Source organism: Solanum dulcamara, chromosome 3, assembly GCF_947179165.1.
Source record: "Solanum dulcamara chromosome 3, daSolDulc1.2, whole genome shotgun sequence".
Classification (NCBI taxonomy): Eukaryota; Viridiplantae; Streptophyta; class Magnoliopsida; order Solanales; family Solanaceae; genus Solanum; species Solanum dulcamara.
The window spans coordinates 71,149,262-71,175,606 of record NC_077239.1 but is presented as its reverse complement, the minus strand read 5'-3'; the positions used below and the strand labels follow the sequence as shown (position 1 = coordinate 71,175,606).

Below are 26,345 nucleotides of genomic sequence, written 5' to 3'. Positions count from 1 at the left end.
AGATATGTGAGGAGACTAAGATCCGGGAGATGGAATTGTGGGAGATGGAGTAGAAGAAGATGATACTCTCGGAGGTCGAGCAATAACCTCTGTGGGTAGCTGGTAGGTTTGATCATATGAAGTATATCTGACCTGTGAAGAAGAAGAAGTGTCGCGTGGTCGGCGGAACTGACTATGATAAACTAAATGATCTATAGTCCCAAAAGGCACAGCATGAATATGTGTAGGACTAGCTCGGTGGTGCTGCATCTCCGGCGCTGAAGAAATATGTCCTGAGATATCCTTAGGATCAACAGGTCTCCTAGACTTCTTTTTACTTCTACCAGAATGACTAACACCAAGATGATCCCGGGATCTATCACCATCACCAGATGACATCTGCATGTAAAGTAACAATACAATAAATAAAAACAACATAGTTGATTAAATTTAGGGTTAGAGAAATAAATAACTTACATACTAGTGATAATCTACCACTCTATTCCTCCTCACTTGTTTCATTTTCGTCATCTTTCTATTCCTCCTCCTCAATTGTTTCATATTCATTGTCAATCCATTTCTCCCCCTCAAATGATTCATATTCCTCGTTTACTTCTTCCTCAACATTTGGCATTATAAGTTCATCATCGGAAATCTCTTCTACTATATATTGAGGATGTTCTAGTGTGATTTCCAACTCAACATCAACTTGTCGTTGAACAAGTGCAACATCATTTTGGTATGGACTTGTCATGCACATTTTAGGAGGAAGGTTGTACGAGGTAAGAAATACAGGCCAGCAAGAATAAGGTGAGGCACCATTAGAGAATGGTGTGAAGCCATTTGCACACAACCCCAATCGTACATTTCTTGGTTCACTAGCAAAATCGGGATACATGTTATCAAAATATTTTCATGCTTCTCCGTCAGATGGATGTGACAAGACACTCGACGGCCTTCTATATTCACGGTACCATCTCATATGTGGGGCAGACCTCATCGATGCATACAACCTATTTAATCTGGGAATAAGACGTAAATAATGCATCGCCTTAATTGAGACCATTTTTCCAATAGGAGTCCTCTTATAACGAGCTTGTCCACAAAACTTATAATTTTCTAATTCACTATCAGTCTTGTAGAACAACATGAAGCCATTAACACAACAATGAATTCTATCATACGAAAATACTAACTTGGAAACCAATCTTTTTGCCTAATAGAAGTTCTTAGGCATGTTAAACTCAGGATTAACCAGTTCGCCCAAAAGATCAACCATTGAGTCCATAGCCGCATGAGGAACACTCCAATCTGATTTAATATTCATTAACCTAACTGCAACTGACAAAGTAGAATGCGGACTCCCTTCACATAGTGGACGACTAGCCTCTTCTAAATGTTGATAGAAGCGTCTTGCTTCTTCATTAGGAGTTTCATCAAAATATTATTCGGGTTCCATCCCACCTTGAACCCCGAACGCATCATTAACCATTTCATGAACTCTATCATGTTGAAATGTATAATGTTGAACTCTATCATGTAGAACCCTATCATGTTCAACCCTAATTTGACCATGTGGTGCAAGCATATTATATTCATCCACGGGCAGCAGATTATAAAATATATTATTCAATTCATATATTTCTCCATGATCAACCCACACAAAATATCTAGGCTTAAACCCATTACCATACAAATGAACCATAACTATATCTGGATTTAAAAATTTCAAGCATCTACATTCACGACAAGGACACCTAACCAATCCATTTCGCTTAAAAACATCAAGTGTCATGGCATGATCGATAAAACTTCTTACACCATCAATAAATTCAGGTTTCAAACCACCACCAACTTCATAATGCATGTTATACATCCACAAATGATGATCCATCTACAAAATTACATATATTCAAGCTTAATTAATTAGTTCATAATGATTACAATTCAGACTACAAATTTTAATTAATTCAAGTTATAATTAATTAATTCATATAATAATTAAGTTCAAGTTATGATTAATTCAATTTATAATTAAGTTGAAATTCTAATTAATTCAAGTTATAATAATTAAGTTCAAGTTATGATTAATTCAAGTTATAATTAATTAATTCATCTATTAGTTAATTTCAAGTTATGATCAATTCAAGTTATAATTAATTAATTCATATATTAGTTAAGTTCAAGTTATGATTAATTCAAGTTCTAATTAATTAATTCATATAATAATTAAGTTCAACTTATAACTAATTCAACTTATAATTAAGTTCAAATTATAAATAATTCAAATTCTAATTAATTCAAGTCAGATGTTCTAAGTTAAATAAGAACAAAATTACAAGTTTCAAGTATATACTATTTAAAGTTCTAAAATAGGAGTATTCAAGTATCTAATTAAAGTTCAAGTTCATAACAACATAAAGTTCTAATTAATTAGTTTTAAAGTCTAAATTTTCAAAATTTATCCAAACTAAAATAATTTATAATGTTCTGAATTCCTAAAATTCAAGTATCTAAAGTTCAAGTTAATAACCACATGAACTTCTAAGTTCTAGTTACTTCTAAAGTTTAAAGAGTTCAAACATATACAAACCTAAAAATTTCAAAGTTCCACTTCCAAAATTCCTAAAGTTTAAGTTCATTACTTTGAATATGGTCTAACTCTGATTAGCTTAATTTGTTCATAAATACTACAATTCAACAAGATTTGTAAAGTCAACAAATTTCAAGTTCAAAATTCTAAGTTCAAGTTCAAAATTCAAGTTCTAAGGTCAAGTTCTACATTATATTCAAGTATCCTAAAATTCAAGTATCTAAGTTCTAATTAGTTCCAAAGTCTAAACTTCACAATTTATACAAACCAAAAAAATATTCTAAGTTCAAAAATCCTAAAGTCCAAGTTCATAACTTGAATATCTTCCAGACATCAAAAATCATTCAACCCAATGTTTTTCTAACTTGATTATCTTTCAAACATAAAAAATCCTAAATTCTAATTTCTAATTACTTCATGTTCTAACCGGGATTTTATCTTCAAAAACAATTCAAGTCCAACTAACACAATACCCAATTCACAATCTAATTTTAAAAAATCACAATTCAAACTAAGGCCCTAAAATTTTCATTCACATTCTAACTTCAAGAACTAACCAAACTTAACATAACATTTGAATATCAACAATACTTTAATTCCAACTCCAACAAAAAAATAATAATTCACAATTTAATTCTAAAAAAAAATCCCAACTCAAAGAAATGACCTAAAATCTAATTTCTAACATTCACCAATTCAAAATCACATATACAAATTAATTATGTTAATAACATACATTACACAAATTAAATTAAATTAAATAACTAACAAATCAACAAATTAATATTTTTTTTCAAAATTAAAACTCTAAAACTAACCTTATTAACAATACGGAGAGAGAGGCTAACGGTGGGGAGGGGCGGCGGCAACAACGGCGACGGGGGAGGGCCTGGCAGCGGCGGACGGCGACGGGGGGTGGGTGGTGGAATTTTTAGAGAGAAGGGGGAGGGTTTAGAGAGAGAGCAGAATGAGAAAAAAGTCGGGTTGTGTTTTGAAATATTTCAGATGGAGCGACGGACAGAGTCGCCCTGTCCGTCGCTTTTTTAAAATAGTTGATCGCCTTTTGACCAAATAAGTGATGGACTAGGAGACGCTATTCGTCTCTTATTTCAAAAAAAATTGATAAATAAAATATAATAAAAAACGATGGACGGAGAAACAATATTTAAATAATATTTAATTATTTTTAATTAAAAGCGACGAACACCGTCATTATTTTTATTTTATAATTAATTTTTAAATATATTTATATATGACGCAAAAATTCGCCAAAAATAGCGACGGACATATAGTCCCTATCCGTCGCTATTTATAAAAAAAAATTATAAAAAAAAGTGACGGATTGCGTCTCAAATCCCGTTGTATTTTTGAGCGACGCACTCCATCACTGTTAATTTCGTCATTTTTTATCAATTTTTTAGTAGTGAAAACGGTACGATAAAGGATAAAATAAGATATTAAATAATAAATAAAGATAAAATGAGAAAAAAATATTAAGGTAACGACGCGATCACACTAAATCGATTTTTGCATAAAATGGTACTTTCCGTTATTACCTTATGATGGATTTAAAAGATACGATATAATAAAATTTAAGTAACAATTAAAACAAACACCAACAAAGATTATGGTGGATTGGTAAGTAATCATTCATCCTAACCAAGGGTCTCAGGTTTGAGTCCTCTTGGATACGGAGTTACCTTTGTTAGAGAGCACTTTACCCCCAAACGTGGATTATGACGCTAATCCGAATTTAGTCGGGCTCCAATGTGCTCCACCTGAACACCATGTGGAAAACCAAAAAGACAAACAAACATGGTATTTAAACTAATAATATAATACAATACAACACAAATATGCTGTATTTCTGAATAAATTACTCCAAACGGCTACTGCCTTGAATTTCATGCATTAATATTTTTAAGAAAATTGTAATGCTTCGCAATCTTTAAAAAAATTTAATTAAAAATGAACTTTATTTTCGTTTTTTTTCCTTTTGCAGCGGAATAGTAATTTCATTACAGTTACTATTCACAATTTGATAATGATGATACAAAAAACAATAATTACTCACTGTAATAATTTTGTCAAACTCATTTATTACACGCTCATATCCCATGTTTATACAACTGGTTATCTTTTGTCTGTTGCAAAGACACATTTCCTAATATAATTATAAACTAATCACATTGACCTAAAAACAAGTACAACAACATTTTGTTATGAATTTAATCTACTACAGAAGTTACAGCTAATCTAGATATATAATCATGATGCAAATGGAAGAGAAAAAGACAAAATTGGTTAGTCATATGTCAATTTCAAAGTCTTAAATTAGATAGAAAGTACAACTCATGTAAGATGTTTTTTGTTTTTCTTTTTGTATACTTTGTTAGTAAAAGTAAAACAAATGTTCACTTCTCTTACTGTGATTTAGGATCCATTTGACCATAGATAATTTTAAAAATCTTTGAGAAAAAATTTGATAAATATTATTTGGTCATATAACTTATCATTATTCGGTAAATATTTTTGACAAGCAATTTAAATTTCTAAATACTAGAAAAAATTAGTATTTGAGTCAAATTTTATCATTTGAGAATTATAAACTTTTAAAACTTACCCTAAGCTTATATATATTATAAAAATACCCATCATTTATAGTTTGTACTGAATTTTAATTCTAGTTTGTTGTACAAAATTGTTTATACATATTTTATACAGTTTTTATTCTATCTTACTATCTGAATTCACTTTCAATTACAAACAGTAATAGTAGTTTTTCGTGTACAAATTAATAGTATTTTTTATTTTTGTTCCTCATTTTTTAGATTCATATTAATTGTTTTTGTTGTCATGAATGTTATGTCGGAAAAGACAGTTTAAAATTAATTTCAACTTTATAGAGAAAAAAACAATTTTAGAAAAAAAGAGTCGACACTTAATTTTTTAAAGAAATTAAGAAAACTTAATTTAAAAGACCCTAACAGATTTAAGTCTGAAAAATTTAGAAGAAACGGTACGGGGTTCTTATTTCCACTTTGAGAAAGTGTTAATCATTCAAAGTGGCCGCTAACGTGCGGTTATCCGATGATTTGAAAAATTATTTGACTAACTTTTGAAAATATTAATTTAAAAGGAAACGAAGACTTTAAAATTATTTTTTAGAAAAAATGATGAAACTTAAACATTGAAAATAATATACATGTATATATAAAAAAAGTAAAAGTTTATCAAATGACTAAGTAAAGGTAGAAAACCATTTAAAGAGTAAATTAACATGAATTGGTTTATCTTTAGGGGAATCTAATTAAGTTAAAACAAATTAAAATTAATATCTAAGCAAACATAAATAACATAATTAAATAAATTATTACAACCCGAATTAATATAAATAAATAATAAATAATACATGAAAATATGGCCCTACACTTAGTTTTTATACGCCTGGACTAAATTGTTGGGTTATCTGCGTTTTGGACCTTAAACATAATTTCACTGTATATCGCGACTGTATATATACTATATATCGGATTGTATATATTTTATATACAGTGTATACAATATTATTTTTATAAATCAAATGTATACACACAGTATACCACCTGTTTGTTTCATGTATCTGTTGTATATCATACTATATATAATATTATTTTCTTACATATCGGACTGTATAGATACTGTATATCAGTGTATACGATACTGTTTTCCACCTCTATTTCATATATACAATTCAATATCAATATTCAAATCATGTATATTAGCTTTCTTTCCATGTATCAACTTTTCAGCAGTTCGAACAAGGTGATGGGAGACTCAAAACTCAATGATATGCAAGGATGGAGTCCAAAGATGGACTGGAATTGATATCACATGCACCAAAATAAAATTAAATAAGCATTTACTCATTTTAAGCTAAACCAAAGAATATGTCATGATATTTTAAGTTATCAAATTGATGGACATCCTAGAAGTGACTAACAACATGCATATATATAAACAAAGGAAAGGAAAGAAGAAATATATTCAAGTAACTAAGGAACACGAATTTAATATATACGCTATATTAATTCAATTTTAAAGAAAGAATTAAATCAATTAGGCCATGAAAGTTCTAATTAAATAACAACTTTAAGCATATTTTTGTTTTCTAAATTATGTTAATTTTTTTTTTGAAAACATGAAAATCTATATTGTCAAAGAAAACTACTTGGAAAAATAATGAACAAAACTAAGAGTTTTCATGAAATAATCCTAACACATGATAGTTAATTAATCCTAACACATACTAACTATAAAAAATTTCTATCATTAATCTAATTATTCTTAATACATGTTAACTAAAAAAAGCAAGACTACGAATCAACTAAATATAAAATATGAAATAATTAAATAAAATAAAGCTGAGAAAAGATTTTACCTCTTTCCGGGCAGCGAGACTGAAGACGACGAGCGGAAGACAACTTCACCACCACCCAAGAGTTTGATGGAACTCCAATCCACAAAAAAAAATATTGAAAATTTAGACTCGAATCCTCGTGGGTTCAATGTTATAAGAACATTGTTCTTAGCCTAAATTTTGACTTCAATCTCCTATTTTCCTCAAAGAAAAATATAGATTGAAAGCTAGAAATTTTTACAACTTTTAGGCTAAGAACAAGAGTCCAAAATACTAGCCAAATTAAGAAAATTTCTAACTTTGGGATGACTAAAAGAACCTCCCACTTCTTCCCTCTTCTTATTAAGAATATGAGCATTTATATAGGCTCCAAAAACCCCAAATCCCTCAAAGATTTTCGATGTGGGAGATTGGAGAATTTTATTTATTTATTTATTTATTTTTAGAAAAAACTAAAAATTTCAAAAATGCAAACGATAACAAAACTAACCTAACTAACATTGTATTTAGTTAAAAATAAAAAAAAATGAGATGATTTTTGAATAACTACATAAATAGTAATCAAAGATATAGTTATATAGAAATATGTATATTATTTTAAAATTTATAAAAAGATAAAAATAGTTAAGAATAACATGAAAATATCTTTATTTTTATAAAAGCCAATTATTTCAAAATGTTCGAAATCAAAGAAACTCGATAGCTAATTTGCGTTGTGGATGGTCAAAATTGGGCGGTAGCAATGACTTTTCACGGAGCATGTTTATTGTAAAACAATAATACAAACTTACGAGTATTTTTAATATTTTTTTTAGAAATTATGGTATAAATCATATTTCTTTTTTTTAAAAAAAAAAAATCAAATATGTCTCTCAAAATCTATGAACAAACGTATGGTGAAACTTCACTAAAAAATAACATGCCAAAAATATTTAAAAATCTATGACCAAATGCTAGATTCGAATTTTGATGCAATGACTTAATTAACTAAGAATAGAAAATTGTAGGAAAATGAATTGTGGTTAATAAGGGGACCCCATAATTGAAAGTAATACTTATATTTTGCCCATTTGGTAATTGGTTAACTAATCTAATTTTAGAATAATTCGTATTGATGGAAGTGGACGATAGAATAAATTTTGGAGCAAAAAGAAAAACAGCACGTCACACTCGTGGTAGCACCCAAATGAGCCTGATGGTTATTGCACACAAGTACTAATTGAAATGGTTTGGTTCTGTTTGTAACAAATTTTAAAGGTATAACAAGTACCGTCTTGTTGGATTTTGAGTTCAATTTGGACCGGTTCATATTTATCAATAAGTCTATTACTATGATGTATATGTAAAATCTCTTTATATCTTATTTAATATACACAAGAAAAAACATCAACAGTCTTATAGAGAGGTGAGAGAGAATGTAGATATTCGCACATAATTTGCAGGTCTAGCAAATAATTTTAAATTACGATTTCTGCCTCAATTCTTGTTTGATTGAGCTAAGTTTTGAACAACTTATTCCTTTCATCTTATATATCTTTGATTGAATACTGACAAAGGTGGATTTAAAGTCCCGTAGCTTTAGATTTCAGCTTGTGAACAGTAGCTACATTGGTGATTTTGCTCATTTTCTTCTCTAGTTCTTGATGCTATGTTATATCTATTGTTGCTCGTTGTTTGACACTTTTTTGGTGGTCATTTTGCAAAACATATTATAACTCTTGTTAATTATAAGGAAGCTTTGTTCTAGTGATTTTTATCCTTTATACTGAAGAGGTTTTTCACATAAATATTGATGTCTCTAAGATTGATTTAATTTTGTTTTGTCATATTTATTTTGATTGATATATTTGCTCAACATCGTTTGTAGTTGAGTTTGTTTTGTCTCCTCTTGAATCAAATAGAAGAGAAAGTTTAGGTTTAAGTATTGTTTTGCTATAATCTAGTAGTGCACCTTTGTTAATTTATTTTTTTCAACAAAATAGTATCACAGCTTGTAGTTATTGTTGATTGTCCATTTGAATGATGGAGGCAAATATGAACAAGATGACGTGTTTGAATGATAGTAATTATCCTATTTGAAAAGGCAAAATGAAAGAATCATTTGTCACAAAAATACATCTACATGTGCACTTATTTTTTTAATAAACCTCAGTCTATGAATGGTGAGGATTGAGAATTTGAGCACTTACATGTTTGTGGTTATATTAGACAATAAGTTAAAGATAATGTCAGAAATCATATTGTGAATGAGACACAAGCAAGAAACTTATTAGATAAGCTCGGGACACTTTATGCTTTAAAGACTGACAATAACAAATTGTTCCTGCTGAAACAATTGACGAATATCAAATATAAAGAGAACAGTCATATTTTTATCATATAAATCATGATTTTTAGGATATCCTTGATCAGTTGTCCGTAATGGCTCTTCTTAATACATCGGGGATGATTTCTTTCATTCTCTTTAGATCACTACAAATATTCTTTCATATCCAGTTTTACCACGTGACGTAGTTTGATTCGCTCCTTTAATCAAATTTGATTTTGGCCCATACAACCTTCAAACATAAAGAGTGTTTATATAATATATCTACTAAGCATGATATACAATATATTAGATATGTACCTTTAAAATATTCAATAATAAACTTGATACATAAATTGTTAATATAACATTATATTGAACATAATATATAATATACTTTTTCTCCACTATTCATGATTTTCAAGCAATACGTTATACAATCATGAAAAACTCAATAATAATTAAATATTATGATGAGATCAACATCAAGTCAATGATGGTTCATGAAACGCTTTCACCAAATTGGAGGTGCTTCAAGGTATCTCAATTGCACATCTTTAAGTTATTCACTCCTTAATTGAGAAGATGAAGTCTTTGGCTATGAAAGATGGCATGGATAGAAGAGAGTGAAGATTTATATGTGAAAATACTCAAGCTATGAAAGATAACTTGAAAGGAATATACGGACGACAACGCATCCAAGAATGCAACCACAATTCCAACTAGAAACTCAATTGCAAAGATCTCAATTGCGACTCTCAGCTATAAGTCTTTTCGCGTCATAATCTAGGAGTCCGTTTGTTGGGTTATTTTGGCTATTTCTGCTAAGGTCACTTTTGGGCTATGCTTGTAAAGGCAAAACTATAAATATTTGTCTTAGTTATTTCATTTGGTAGCTTCTGAACGATGAAGAAACTCTTTTCAGTATATTTCCTTCTTTATGGAGTTAGGTTTATGTTAAGCATTGGGGTAAGGATTCCTTATATCTTTACTTGGAACACCTTTCGGATAATCTAAGATTAGATTTTCATGTATTAGTTCAAGTTTTCCTTCCTTCCTTGAATTGGATCATCTTTAATTGCAGATTAATACATGTAGGTATTAAGTCCTATGTTGATCAATCACACTATCTATTTAACTAAATCATTTCTTACTTCTGTCTCATCATCTCAAAGCACAAAAACAACACAAAATAGGAAAAAGAAGAAAAATCAATAGATATAGTGTGATTGATAAACATAAGACTTGATACTTACATCTATCAATCTACAATCAAAGATGAATCAATCTAAAAGGGAATGAAAACTTGAATTCACACATGAAAATCTAATCCTAGATTATCCAAGAAATGTTTAAAGTAAAGCGATAAAGCTGGTATCTCCTATTAATAAATAACACTAACCTAAATCTATAAAGAAGGAACTACACTCAAAAGAATTTATTCATCATTCAAAAGCTATCAAATGAAAATAACTAAACACACATATAGTTTTACCTTTACAAGCATAAGCCTTTATATAAAGGCTTAAGTCATCGAAAATCTCTTAAGTTGTCCGCATATTTCACTTAGACATCTTAACTAGGACTATTACGTACTGAACACTTTTAACAATTTAACTCTTGTTCCTATTAGACATTTTTCAATAATCAACAAAAAAAGATAAAGAGTGTGTGATATACTTGCAGTGACATGGCAAAATGACAAATTAAAATATAACATATGGCATTTGGCCCCAAAATTATTAAAATGCTGAATTTTATGTTTAAAAAAATAAATAAATAATTCAAATACATTTTTTATCTAACATTGCTTCATTGGAAAAGTGATTTTGACTTTGAGAAAGAATTGGTAATGCAATACTTCCTCCATCTGTAGATGATACTTTTGAAACGGAAGAGAAAAATTTATAAAGAAAGAGAAAAAATGTTGGTAATATCAACAATAACTTCTTCAAATCGAGATTCGAAACTTATTTACTACATCGATGAAGAAATTTTAAAGGATTTCTTATTATTTTTTTTTCTGATTGGTTTTAGAAGAAATAGTGAATATGACTACGATGATGATAATGATGATTTATATTTATTCGGAGGTGGTAGAAATGACGATGGATGAACGTGGATAATGGCCTTCAAGGCCTCCACCTTGAAGAGGTGCATTTAAGATACTTTGAACATCACCATTGAGCTCTCCAAGGTTGTTTTAATACGTTTCTTGCGCATTTCTTTATCAAATATAACTAGGATATTATATAATAAAAAGGAAGGAAATTAAGAGATAATGAGAAAAGAGTAAATATGAGAAATATATAATTAAGTTGGAGAGAGTCTTTGTTTTTGAACCTAGTCAACACACATTAAAATGAGTTGACATTAGTAGGTTTTTGAGAAAGGAATATGTGAGAGAAAAATTAGGCCTCGAAGTAGAGCTATAGAGGTGGTAAAGAGGGGGGGCCCCCTCGGAGTAAGGGCATCACGGATTCGAAAGATGAGATGGGGGGGGGCCAAACTTTTTCAATAATGACATCGATGATTACGTGGCAACCTGGGGTTGCAGGCTTGCCTCCCCAAAATGGGTTACGGCCGAAAAAGAAAAAAGCAACACACTAAAGCGGCGACGCCGCGGTCAATTTTCCCCCCCAATCCCCCACTCCTGGTACCGCTCACTCACTGTTTCCAATTCTCCGACGAACCAATTTGTACCGATTTTCACCGGAATTTAGCATCATGCCGCCAGAGGAAACTGTTTCTAAGTCACCTCTAGACAAACCGCTCTACCTACTTACCGACGACGACATTTCTCAGCTCACTCGTGAAGATTGCCGACGTTACCTTAAAGCTAAAGGTTCATTTCTCTCTCGCTTGCTTGCTTGCTTGCTTGCTTTTATCTCTCTCTATATGTGTGTTAGCACATTAAAATAATCTGGAGCTGCGAAAATCGAGAATCGAATAAAGAAATTTGAAGGATAATTATGCCCGTGTATTCTAAATATGTTTCCGTGCAGGAATGAGAAGGCCGTCGTGGAATAAATCACAAGCAATTCAGCAGGTGATTTCACTGAAGGCGCTATTTGAGACGACGCCGGACTCCGACACCAGCCCGAGGAAAAAGCGTCACATTCCTCGCCCAGATACTAGTCTACAGCGAGTGCGTTTCGATTTCACCTACTTGCATTTCCACTTTGAGTATCTTTACGGTTATTTGATGAATATGATACATTTTGGACTTAAATTTCAGACTGTGAACGTAATTCTGCATGTTTAAGCGCCTAATTATTGAATAAATTAAACTAATGTAGGTCCAGAAAGGAACGGATATCGATGCAGAATTTTCTGAATCGGCTGAAGAAACGGTGCCGCACGGAAGAAAGCATCCAAATAAACCTGATCTCTCCGATGGTAAAGCTGCAGATTCTGTTGCCGTTGTCGATAACTTAGCTCCTTCTAGGTGAATCCTCGTTTCCTTGACTGGTTTATGCTATTTATTTAACCTTTTTATATCCTGAATGGATGGCTCTTTACTTTTCGGTATAAATAAATCAGGTGCTTGTCTTTGAGACGCTATGTTCCAATTGAATAATAGTTCGACTCTGCTACTTCATGAAGTAGCGACTGGTTCATCCCTGCCAAATTACATTTTTAAAAAATTACAATATTAATTAAGTGGCTAATATGAAGTTTTTCGCTTATTTGTCTGTCCTTGAATTGGTTTGGTAAAAGATGTGCAAGTATTGTGCTTGATGATTTGACAAGCAAGTAAATGTTAATGCTTTTTAAATTTAGTCTCATTTGAGAACTTCGGTCTTTGATTGCACTTTGAATGGCATTAAGAGAGTTTTACTTGCCAATGATGTGCATTTTATTTCGGGTACAACATTTCGTTTACAAAGTTGTTCGCATTTTGTTGGTTGTGTCCCATATTCTGTTACCACTTGCCTAGATCCCAGAGGAGCACTGTATTGATCACAATATATACAATTGGAAAATGTTGAAGAGCATGGACCGAGTGCTACAAGGATTTTAAGAAAAAAGGGTTTATCATCAGCAGTTAAACTTTATCAACTGCCTTAGCCAACATCCTTAGGGGTCGTTTGGTTGGGAACAAGTTATCCCAGGATTAATTATCCTGGGATTAGGTGGGATAACTTATCCCATCACTATGGTATAAAAGGTGGGATAACTTATCCCAAACTGGTTTTGCTTACATTCACTTCTTATATTTTCTTTTGCCTTTCTTCCCGCTGAAGTTATTTTTGCTTTGCTCTTGTAATTCTATATTATGCTAAAAATTATTCTATTGAAGATGGCATCCTAAGGCAAGTTGTGATTCTGCAAGTGTGTGCGCCTTTACAGACTGAGATTTTAGAAATTCCATTATAGTTAGTTCAAATGCTAATAGTTTTCGCTTGGAGAGTCCAGAACCACAGATTCAGGAAATGCATCAGCAGGACAATTGACAATCTTCTATTGTGGCAAGGTGAATGTGTACGATGATATACCTGCTGAAAAGGTATCTTAAGCTTGATGTATGTTGGAACTACAACAATTTAAGTATTGACAATTGACTAATTTTGTTCCTCTTGTGGCCACTGGCGTATTTTTTAGGCACAAGCAATCATGCATCTTGCTGCAAGTTCACTCTTTGTGCCTTCAGAAACTCCATTGAATGCTACCAGACCAGCTCGACATTCCGAATGCCATTTGCAAGCTGCAAATGTTAAACTGGGTCCAGATTCTCCTATGGTGCTCACGCGAACCATGCAAACAGGTTCGTTTTTGTTTCTTTTCTGGCTTACCATGGAAATTGAAGAATGTGAATACATTAGTCCATGATTGGGGAATATAGATGGCATGTGCATAAAGTTGAATTGAAAAACAGACCTAACCTGTAATGTGAATATGTGATTGATCAAAATGCTGATAAATTTGACTATCCTCCCCTTCCCCCTCTTGCCAAATTCCATTTGTAAGTTTAATTCCATCTAGGTTATGACTTCCTATGAAAAATAACTTCCTATGAATCTCGATGAGGTGTGTCCTTGTGTCACAGAACATACTAATTTGAATATTTTACAGGGAAAATGAGTGAAGTGACTCGCCTGCGTTTGGAGGAAAGCAACACCTTCTATGAAGACAATTCTGGCAAGTTCTTTTGTTCCCTTTGGTTCTTCCCCAAAATGGGGGGAAAAGTTCTGATTGTACCTTGCTGAAACTTGGGAATATTAGGCTCCTCTGTTTGGTTCAATTGAGCAATGTAATGGGTGTTATTATTTACCCAGGGTGTTGTGAGGCCATGACTTTCTTTCTCCATGTTAACAATGGTACCTGAAAACTGGAGCAAAAGACAAGATAATTCTTGCCATTGTAAGATAATTCCTTAACTTATTAAAAAAATTACTAGCCATTGTTATTCAAGAGTCCAGACTTCCCATCCTGACCATATTTTACAGTTATATGAAAGAGATTTTAAAATTCCACAACCAATCCAAGTACCAAACTATTGAAATGATGGTGCTTGAAAACCAGAGGAGCACCCAAAGGTGTTACTTAGCAGTCGATGAAGTGGACAAAAACTTTGAAAACCATGGTTCTCATCCCAGCAGACTAAAAAAAAAACCTACATTCTTACTTTTCATCTACATAAGCTGTGGTGGGCACCATTACTTAGTACCTGTGCTGGTGGGAGGTATTAGGTACTCAATGGAATGGTTGAGGTGTGTGCAAGCTGGCCCCAACACCATCATCATCAAAAAATAAAAGATAAGAGGAAAAGATAACAAGTTTAGCTGTTGCTTAGATATTATACCACTGATGTCTTGAAGGTTCTTCCATAAACCAAGGTTTTGCCATTGAAATTGAATGGCATTCCATAGTCTGCAGACGGGAAGATTTAATATCCTTTCTCCCATGTTGCTCAAACACTCCAAAAATGATGCCGCCCTCGTGTCTAATTCTCCAAAAATGCACTACTTTTGGAGATCCGACACGCACCCTTCGACATTATTGAAAAGTCTAAGCAACATAGATTTCTCCTGCTAACCACCTGTTTTAGTAAAAAAACTCTAGTTACTATTAACACACTCATGGAGCCCACAACTTAACCTGACCATTTTCTATGGCTAATATTGTGATAGTTTACATAAGCAAAGGATTTAGCAAAGTTAGGAAGGTCAATCTGCTACTCTTTAATTTCTTTGTCAATGCATTATAATAGATCAATGGCCTTTAATTAAAAGAACTTGTTGAAGTTAAAGCAATCACGAGCATCTTATTCTACTTCTCCATAAATTCCTTTCTTATCACTTTCTTTCCCCCATTCCTCCAAAATCGATTGTGCAGAAGCAGTGGAAGTCCGCGCAAGCAGAGAAGCATCAGTGCAAAGATATCGTGAGAAGCGGAAAGACAGGTACTGCAAATAGTGAACTGCTCAATATCAAAATGGAAATAAAAAACGAGAACAGTTTTACTGCTTTTTGTTTCGTTTTCAGTATCTCACGTCTCTGTTAGGTAAAAAGGTTCAAGAGAAAGATGGGAATGCCATCGTCTGCTAGCTTGGAGATCTATTTGAACCATCGAACCGGAAATCATACCCCAAATGAGCTCTCGAGTAGGAGCAACACTTGTTCCCCGCCCACAATTAAATTATCTGCTGCACCTGCTCCAAGTGGTTCAATGGATAACATTCTCCAAATGGATGCCAATGCTTCTGCTTTTCTCAACGACAAAGGTGAGTTTTTTGTTTTCACCAAAACATATCTAGTAGTTTTCTGATTTCAACTTTCAAGGAACATTCTTGTTTTTGCCTCCCTAATTAGTTCATTCGAGTTTTAGGGATCTATCAAGACTGCAAACTTTCCTAGGTTGGGCTAAGTTAGTGTTTGTTCTAAACCCTGAAATACTTGTTTTTATGGTGCAATCTGGTTGATAACACAAACTCTGTGTCACAACCTCTTAATATGCTCTTTCTATGTTTGTGCGTCCATCTTGACAATGTTAATCGCAAAATTGGATGAGATTCCTTGATTGAAAGAATTGAAATTGCATGAGATTCCTCTGAATGAATGTGATGTTGTGTCAAAGCTATTTCCTTTAGAGCGAACCAACCTCGCATGGAAGCTTTGGGGACCTTGCAAGATGCCAAGTGTTTGTAAAATTGGTGATGAGTTATAAATAAAGATATAGACCTATCACCCAAATAACGAAACTGAATAGATAGTCATACAATGGCCCCATGAGTATATTTTATCCTTGTTTGTCTACGAACCCTGTCATTCTTGTCAATTAAATTTGTTTGTGTACGAACCCTGTCATTCTTTTCAATTAAATTTGTTCTTTGCCAGATGTCATGCATCACAAGTATTCTTATTTTAATTACTATATTTTTAGTTTTTTGCTTATTTCCCATTTTATTCTTGCACATTCCTTTTGTTTCTAACTTTCTTATAGCTATACGAACTCTCCATCCAACCTCATAATCTTATATATAAGTAAAAATAAATATGTTGCTAGCTCTTGAAAGTTGTGTCTTGCAATAGATGAGATTTTTAAAATGGTCAAAGTTTCCAACACATTCTTTTTTGCTGTTCAGATGGTAAAGAGTGAAAATGGGATGGCGAGGAACACTCTTGCTTTCTAATTTGTTTTCATGCACCAGAAAGTCTGGGAGGTAACATCCTGTTCCCGCCTCTGCATAGTTGAATGACGAGGAAACAGGTAGGTTGTTCCTTGTGAATTTTTTTTCTGTGTCCAGAAGCACTTTGTATTTAGGCTTTCGTTATTCGTCAAGTGAAGAGAAAATTAGTCAGGAATAGTCCTCTTGTCATCCCATGTTTTTTGCTTTAAGAATCTTTTCGAAAGCTAGTCCTCAAGAGTCCCACTTTAGTGTAGAATATTAGGCAGTTGCATTTTCCCCTTTTGCTTGCACTGGTTCTCAAGGAGCTAACGTGGAACCCTGTTGTAATTAGTCTCGGTATTTTCCACTCTAACAAGACAGATGATTTTGGCTGAACAGTGAAAGTACTTGGGTTACCAAGGCAAATTCTTGTTTTATTTGGACTGATTCTTGGAAAAAATTTAAATGTTCGACTTACTAAAAAGGAATTAAGGTTGGTTGGTTAGTACTCTTTCCGTCCATCTTTATTTGTCCAGTATTGAATTGACACATAGCTTAAGGAGTAATAAATAGAATGACAGGTTTACTATATCACCTCATGAATATAATAAATTCAATGTCTCGGAAAATGCATCGGTGAAATGACTATAATTGATAATAAGGGTAAATTAGGAACCCGATAAATTATCTCTAGGTTTTCAAATGGGATAAGATTTGTCAAAAGATGGTAGACTAACAATGCATGATTTCAACTATTCATGATCCAGTAAGGCTAAAATATTAGGACAAATGTATAATGCCGAAGAGGAATACCTGGGTCCATCGTGGACGTGTTTCACTCCACTATGAAAATGTTGGGATTCTTCGAGACCACAAGTCCTGTAGGCATGTGGAAGAACGTTTAATTTGTCTGATATACATGTAAGGAGCTCCTGGACGAGCGTGACAGTGTGTTATTAATTATAACGAGGGCATTGTTGATGAAGTGATTGAGGACGAGAATGTAATGCCTTGGGTCGTTATATGGGTTGGTCTGGATTAATATCGGAGAAATTTTCAAAAATAGCAAAGACTACAAATATAATTAGGCTTTTTAGCTATAGTTTGCATAATTACGTTTCATAGTTATAGTTTCAGTTATGTCAATTTTTGTATGTATATCTCACTGCATTATACAAATTGAGTTTTTCCGTTGGTATATTTTGCTGCATTATATTAATTGGGCTTTAAAGAGATTGAATATACAAATATAAATTTGTTTTAGTGATTTGTATATGAGCTCCTAAATTCGTTTTGTATACAAATACAAACTTTTAGATATTTGTATATGAGCCCCCACAGATTTGTATGAGCCTCGAAATATACAAATACAAAAAAAAAATACAAATTTGCTTTAGACATCTGTATATGAGCCCCTAAATTCGCTTTCAGATTTGTATATGAACCCCTATATTTGTATATTGTAACTGCAATTCGTAATTATGTGAAATTATAGTTATATTAAATAATAAACTAGTAATGTTTGCTAATTTGCATAATTTTTTCTTAATATTAATATTTGATAAAACTTTATGTGCCATTTTTCAAACACAATCTAAGGGGGGGGGGGGGAATTATGAATGAACAAGTACGCACGAGAACATTTATTCTTAGATATTATATTAATTATCATATATACAATTAAAAAAATAAAATGTGATGTGAAACGTTTTATGAATAGTTATTAACTCACTAGGAAAAACAAAGGGAAGATTCACATAAATAGCTGTCCACCAAATAATAGCCGATAAATATATATTTTTGTGTGTATATATATATATATATATATATATATAGATGATGTATATTTGGTTTGCAGCTATAATTTTTCCAGTGTTGAAAGCCCAAAAAAAGAGCCGTGGGATAAACACATAATGTATCATAAACCAAACACGAGAATTAATTAATAGGGATTTTAGTAATATTTTTAGTCAATATTATCTAAAGAAATTCTCACTCGCTTAGTTGTAATAGTTTGTAGACCTCACGAGTATATATTTAATATAGATATATAACAAGTGCATACAACAACAACAACCCAGTGAAATTCCACGCGTGGGGTCTGGAGAGGATAAAGTGTACGCAGACCTGGCTCCTACCAAAGTAGGACGACTGTTTTCGAAAGACCCTCGGCTCAAAAAAATCATAAGAGAAGTCAGATACGGATAGGAAGTTCAAAGCTAAGCAAATAACAAGAGTAACTCAGATAAAGTAGAGCAATCAAAGTACAAAAAGTAATAGATTATAATAGAAATCAGACCACAATGAATTATAGTACGCTAATACGCCTACTAAAAAGGAAGAGTAACGAGACTATGAACTAGCCTTCTACCCTAATGTGGGTCTTCCACACCCTCCTATCTAAGGTCATGTCCTCGGAAAGTTGTAACTGCGTCATGTCCCGCCTAATCACCTCTCCCCAATATATAACAAGTGCATAATCAATGAATATATTGATTATACATAAATTATAGAGTGATTGTACGTTTATTATGCACTGCAATTTGGCTAAAATTTGCAAGAAAATTTAAAAAAATTAAGGCTATTTTTATTATGGCCTATATAGGACTCTTGTATAGTGTAAAATTTCAATTTTTCCTTAGATAATTCATTTCGTGCAAATCTACCATTAGTTAAGGTTTTAAAAAAATTCAATAAAAATTTGGGAAAATTAGGCGGATAGGCAAATATATAGTAGTTAATTAGCTAACATAGTTATAGTTTGAATTAATTACTCCTCGCCACTAACATCTAGATATAATTACAATTTGAGTTTTGTATATTTCGCACGATTATACAAACGTTGTGGGTGATTATACAAATATTGCGCGTGAATTATATATCGAAATATACAAACACTGCGAATTATATAGCGAATTATACAAATACTGTGTATGAATTGTATAGCGAAATATACAAACGCTATACAAAAATTGTGAATTGTATAGCGAATTATAAAAACGCTATACAAAAACTGCGAATTGTATAGTAAATTATACAAATGCTGCTATAACTATAGTAATGTACCCAAACTATAGCTATGGAGCATAATGAAGGTATTTTTGAGTGGCTATATACAAAAATTCCTCTAAAATTTTTAGGCGATGGCCTTCTTAAAGACTAGTGTTTAAAATTTGCTTTCCATATTGTACTTTCATAGCGTTAGTGAGATGGTTGAAATTCTTTCATTTTTTTTATTAAAAATTTTGTCCAAGTTTGAGGATAGAAAAACTTTTGCAGGGAACATTATATCCCCTTAATGGGCCGGGCAGTTTGGAATCAATCGGATTAGTTTGTTTCTGATATCAAATGATCAAATAAAAAAAGAGTAATTCCACACATTTTAAAAACAATTAACCCCTGATTCATCCATAGAGTAGTCATTTTTATGTGAAAAATAATCATTCTTTTATTGCAACATATAGCCGTAGTAATTCAGGCTACTAAAAAATATTTTCCCACTAAAATTTTTCATTGAATAATATTTAATGAGTATTTCTATAGATATTTTGATGGAATTAATGAGAGAAGAATAAATAATAGTGTTTTCATATGGAAAAATTAGAAAACGTACTAGTTTTTCAGTGAGAATCTGTTTGCCACCATGTGTTTTCCTAATGAGTTGATTCAATGAAAAAAATCATATTTTATAATACAAATTTAATATTGATTCATAATGAAAGAAAACTTTTATTTCTAGTAATGTCGAAATACTATTAGGACGGAGTTGGTATGGGGAGTTTTACAAGTAAATCACGGGTTCGAGTATCCTTGAGTACGGAGTCGTCTTTGTTAGGGAGTGTTTTACCTTCCAATGTGGAATTTTCCGACACAAATTTAAATTTAATCGAACTCCAATATAAATATCGAATACTGGATGAAAAAACCAAAAAATTAATAATTTACTCTTCATTATAAACTTCAAAAGTAAAGTAAAAACAAAAAAAGATGGATCATTTTCTTTAATTTTTTCCTTTCTTTGAGTTTGAAATAAGTAAGATGTTTTGCACAAATCTTAATTGTGGTTCTGGTTTACAAAGAAAAAGTGTTAAAACAATTAATGTTGATATTTATTTTTTGATGAAGGAGATTTGGTGACAAATCACAATCAGACCAAATAAATGGTGCAACAATTACATATATATATACACATTTAAGTGTTTCAGGTGGCATCAAGTGCCTGTCGTTGGTTGTCTTTTTCATACAATTATTGCACTTTCATGCTGTAAGTCAATGACAGATCATTTCTTGTCTTAATACTTATCCCTAGCTACCCATTAAACCTAATTTTTGCTTGAGAATCTTTGTATGATCTTTGGCATTTGGACAATATTTGGTAAAGCTTAAAAAAATAGAGAGTGTGAGAAATTTAAGCTGAAAAAAAAATAGTAGTTTCAGTTGTATTTAATATAAATTTCACTTTAAAAAAAGTAAAATAATTTCATTTGAGCTATTCTTCAAATAAGTTTTAAAATAATTATTGTTTTAAAAAAAATTAACTTTTTTAAAAATAAAAATAAAATAAAAATTGGGGTAAGGGAAGGAGAAATGGAAGAGTGGATTATTACATGTTGGGAATTTAATCGTCATTAACAAGGCGAAAGTTTATGTTTCAAAATGATTGACTAGTATTTCAAGTACTTAAATACTTATAATATACTACTCCCTCCATTCCATATTAAGTGAATTTTTGAGGGATTTTTCATTGTTTAAAGTAATTGAATTGTTCAAAGTTCAAGATAGATGTTTGAATTTTTTTCCATATTTTTCCTTTCATTTATTGAAGTTTTATATTTTCTAGGAGATAAATCACACTACTTGCAAAGTTATATTTATGATTTTACAAAGGATAATAGTGGAAAGTATGGTTCAAATTATGTCCTTCAATGTTTTTCTTAATATGTGTGCATTGCCTCACAAATTCACTTAATATGAAATGGAGGAAGTATTATTTATGGTCAGATTGTTTTACTTTTAAGTAGAGCCAGATCTAATATATAATAAATGAGTTTACGTGAATTCAGTAAGTTTTGTTTAAATCTTGTACATGTATCCAGAATTTTACTAAATATTTATAAATATTATATTTGATTATAAAATTAATTATCATTGCATATTAATTTAAAATTGCAGTATATTAATTCATAAAGTTCAAATTACTAATCCTTCTCTGACAATAAAAATACCCTCAAGTCCAATTTTATAAGTTTAGCCAATTGGCAAGATCATCGCATGGATTCGCTATACCAAACCTGATTTTTCATTTGAACCAAATCCAAATTAAGCTCCACACAAGAAAGAGATGGATTAATTAGAATTTATCTTTGCTTTTTATATAATAAAATATTTTAACTCTTGTTTAATTCAAAAAATAAAAACAAAGATGTAGAATATTTTCATGTGGCTGGTAGATATGTCAATTATTCTAAGGAGCAGCCCGGTGCACTAAAACTTTCGCTATGCGTGGGGTTCGGGATAGGGCCTGACCACAAGGGTCTATTGTACGCAATCTTAATGACACAAATATATAAGAGTAACGTTTTTACCAAATATAATAATACTCATCATATCCTCACTATTTTAAAACAAATATTTTGCTAAATTACATTTAAATTTTCTTGGGATTATATTTTTTACTTATTATCAAACATTAAAAAGTAAATAAGAAACCCACTAAATTTTTTTTAAAAAAACATGGATCATACCAAATACACCTTAAATCAAATAATCGAATCTTCTTTAAAAATTAATCGATAAACATGAAGAAAATGTTCGTAAAATTACTAAGTGATATACTCATGTCACGTTTCTGAAAGCATAAGAATTTATTTTTTAGTGGAAATCACATATTACATTATATTCCAATAAATAGATATTTTTGTTATGATACCAATACACATTTCTAAAATAAATAGAGAAGGGAAGAATAAAGAAGATGAGGTCCACTTATGATAATCTATAGACGTGTAAAGTTAAAAAATGGCACTAATTAGAATTAAAGGCAAAATCACTAGAAAAGGAACCCAATCCGTGAATATTCGATAAAATTGAAACTTGAAACGATACAAAAATAATAAACATAGTTCCCTTATAAAAGCTTTACCTGTATTTACTGTATTTGAAATGACCACTATGATATTAATCTATCATGTTTAAATCCATTGGCATAAACTCACACTATTACTCCGTTTTTTGTGGACTATAAATCTTGTGAGCCCCACAATTAATCATTCAAATCCAGCCATCATTATGGTTCAAAACCTCATGATATTGATTAAAATATTATCTATTAGTTACTTTTATTACCTCACTTCTATGTAACAAAATGCATCATCACAACACACAAGATATTCCATCTCTAATCTCCATATTTTATTTTATTTTTGTTTTTTCACGGGTGTTTGAAATTTGTAAAGCTTCGACTAAATTCGAATTGCATACTACAGGGGTGACGCTCCCAACATGATTTTTTTCATACTCAGGACTTAAAACTGAAACTTCTGATTAAGGATGAAACAATCTCACCACAACTCACGTTAGTCTCTCATCTCCATTTTAATAATGCATAGGTGAATTTTTCTGTGGTATGTTCCGTTGAAGGTGATCTTTTTCCTCTTCATTAAATAATCATTTACTCAAAACATGAAAAAAAAAATTAGCTTGAAAGATTTTGAATATTCATGAAATTAGTAAGCGAAAAATAAAGGGGAATAAGGTCCACTAGATAAATATAGGAGTATTAAAATTGAAGGCAAAAGTCACAAGAGCCCAATGGGTTAAAGACAGGTAAAATAGCATAGTCTCTTTGTAAAGATGATGTTCGAATTTTTATTAAAATAATTACTAAAATTATATTATGGTTATTTAGGTGGAAAAAATGATTATAACTCCTACTACATCACTATTTCATGATTTAGAAAGTGTTATTAGTAATTACTCTTTGTAACCATCAACTCATTTTCTTCCATATTCTCACAACTTATTGCCCCATTATCTTTCAATTTATTCCAAGTTAGAAATGTTTTACCTATAAATAGTAGTCATTCTTACTTTACGATGATAGAAAATATTGTAAGCGAGTGAAACAGAGACCACCGAGGATTTATGATGGAGGGATAAATACTTCTTCATTCTTAATCAAAAGTCATGGATTCGAGTCCTTCTGGGTACGGAATTGGCTTTGTTAGGGAGTGTTTCACCACTCAATGTGGAATTTTTCAGCTTGATTCAGACTTCAATGTGAATATCAGACACCGAATGGAAACAAAAAAATGGAGTGAAAGAAAGAGTTTTATCTGTGAAAGAACTATATGTTCTTTTTGATGAAATTTTAGACTTAATAACTTGTCCAAAAATTATTTGAGTTATAATACGGGACTGTTGTATTGTGGAGAAGACCAAGAAAATTACTACTAGACTGGTGAAGATTTTGCTACAGTCTCCTTATCAAAGAGAACAAAATATTCGTCCCTTAGTTAATAGATTTTTTTCTTTTTTAATTTTATTTCTCGATTGTAGCTGTGTTTTCACCAACATTATCATATGCAACCACAAAAACATACCTAATGTGTTCCACTTAAAAAAATTGGAGATGGTGGGGCGTATACAAACTTTACTTTATGTTGTGAGAGGTTGTTTCCTATGGACCTTTGGCTTAAGAAAATCATTTTCAAAAACAAGTTTGATAAATACAAGAGTAAAAACTATGATAAAAATACTATAGAAAAGAAAAGTATTACCAATAAAAATAGTAAAAATAACCCAAATTAAAAAAAAAAAAAACTATACAATCTAAGAATAAGATAATCTAGAATAATAGTACAGTGATCATGATAGGTAGCAAATATATATATATATATATATATTTATTTATATTTATATATATATATATATATATATTTGCTAATAGAGCAATTTGCACCTTTAACACCCAAAAATTATAAGTTGTTGTATCAATGTTAAGCTACGTACAGTTATTATCCCAGAAAAAACGATTGTATGAGAAGTGTATGCCGTAAACTTTTATAGAAAATGTCTATAAAAGTGGACGTGACAAACCTAAAATCATACGCAAGAAAATTATTTCAAAAGACTTATATTTTTTGGAATTCATGTAGATTTAGTGAAAAAATTATTACAATAAAAGAAAAAGGTTTATGTAGGTGATGTACCAATTAGTTAGGGATATACTAATAAGGATTGTGATAAAATGATAAGTATGTGAATATTATACATTGGATGAAAAACTGAAAATAAAATAAAAATTTTAGGAGTTTTTTTTTTGTCTAATCTGAATTTTATTCCAACAGAAAATATAGAGATTTTTTAGTACTTTAATTGTTTTTGTTATTTTGTATAATATTGACTGAGATGAATTTAAATTAAAAAAATATGATCAAAAAAATAATTGGGGCAAGTGCAAAGATAGCCTATAAAAAGACCACCATTTAAGTCATACTCACCATACGTAAAAAATTATAAATTTAATTAGCCATTTTGAAACTGATTTTAGATATACAATATTTAAAGTGCAGCTTCGGAACTTACTTCAAACATGAAGAAGTTGAGCATTTTTGGCATTTATTTGAGCAAGTAAACTTCAGACATTTTTATCTAAAATTTCACTTGATTTGTATATTTTTGTTTGAAGACTTGGATCTTAAATTTGTAACATATATTTGAAGTTTGCCTCGACAATACTCCCAAACTTAAAAGTCTAAAGTTTGGTTGGGTGAGTAATCGCAATGTTTGAAGTTTGTCAAACTTATTTGCATTTCACTCATGATATCTAATTTCATTTCATTCATGGTAACCTTATTCATTTGATCATCCATAGTACGTCAATTTAATTTATTCATTTATTGCTTTATTCATTCTTTTCATTTCAATCATGGTACTTTACTTTACAATTTTATTAATTAAAACTGACATGAAAATCTATTTCATTTTTCATTTTCGAAATTGAAAGTAAATTAAAAATAATTAAAATTAAATTATCACTAGTTATAAAAAGATGTCATTTTTTATACCAATAAAAAATGTATCTTATAAATTAGTACGAAAGAGTATTGTATAACAACTGAGGCGGAGAGAGACTGTTATTACTCTCTCTTACAAGAGGGAGTTTCAAGTGCCAAAGCAGGCAGCAAGTTAATGTGTATGCTTTGGCACCCAAGGGTATTTTGATCATATTCCTGCATTTTTTTCGTTTTAATTTTTTTGTTTTATTTTTGGGGTCTTTTATATATTTGAAAATTACGATAATTAATAATTTAAAATATTTTAAAGACATTCAAATTTTGGTTAGCTTTTGAAATTCTATCGGTGCAGCATAAAAATACTATAAATCAGAATAATTAACAATTTAACATGGTTAAAAATAATATAAATTTTTGATGACTCTTCAAATTTCATTTCT

General features: G+C 31.0%; 1 protein-coding gene across 2 annotated transcripts; it reads left to right on the top strand.

Annotated features, from left to right (window-relative positions):
• Positions 1-11,703: 11,703 nt before the first annotated feature.
• Positions 11,704-18,086, top strand: LOC129882797 (protein TIFY 4B-like). 2 transcript variants are annotated; one of them, XM_055957249.1, is made up of 9 exons: positions 11,707-12,121; positions 12,282-12,424; positions 12,576-12,724; positions 13,696-13,786; positions 13,882-14,044; positions 14,353-14,418; positions 15,616-15,682; positions 15,792-16,003; positions 16,865-18,086. In XM_055957249.1, the coding sequence occupies exons 1-9, from the start codon at positions 12,004-12,006 to the stop codon at positions 16,876-16,878; spliced, it is 1,023 nt and encodes a 340-aa protein (XP_055813224.1). In that variant the 5' UTR covers positions 11,707-12,003; the 3' UTR covers positions 16,879-18,086. The 2 variants fall into 2 exon arrangements, with proteins under 2 accessions (XP_055813225.1, XP_055813224.1); XM_055957250.1 differs by lacking the exon at positions 16,865-18,086 and having other exon boundaries at positions 11,704-12,121; positions 15,784-15,872.
• The last annotated feature ends 8,259 nt before the right edge of the window (positions 18,087-26,345 follow it).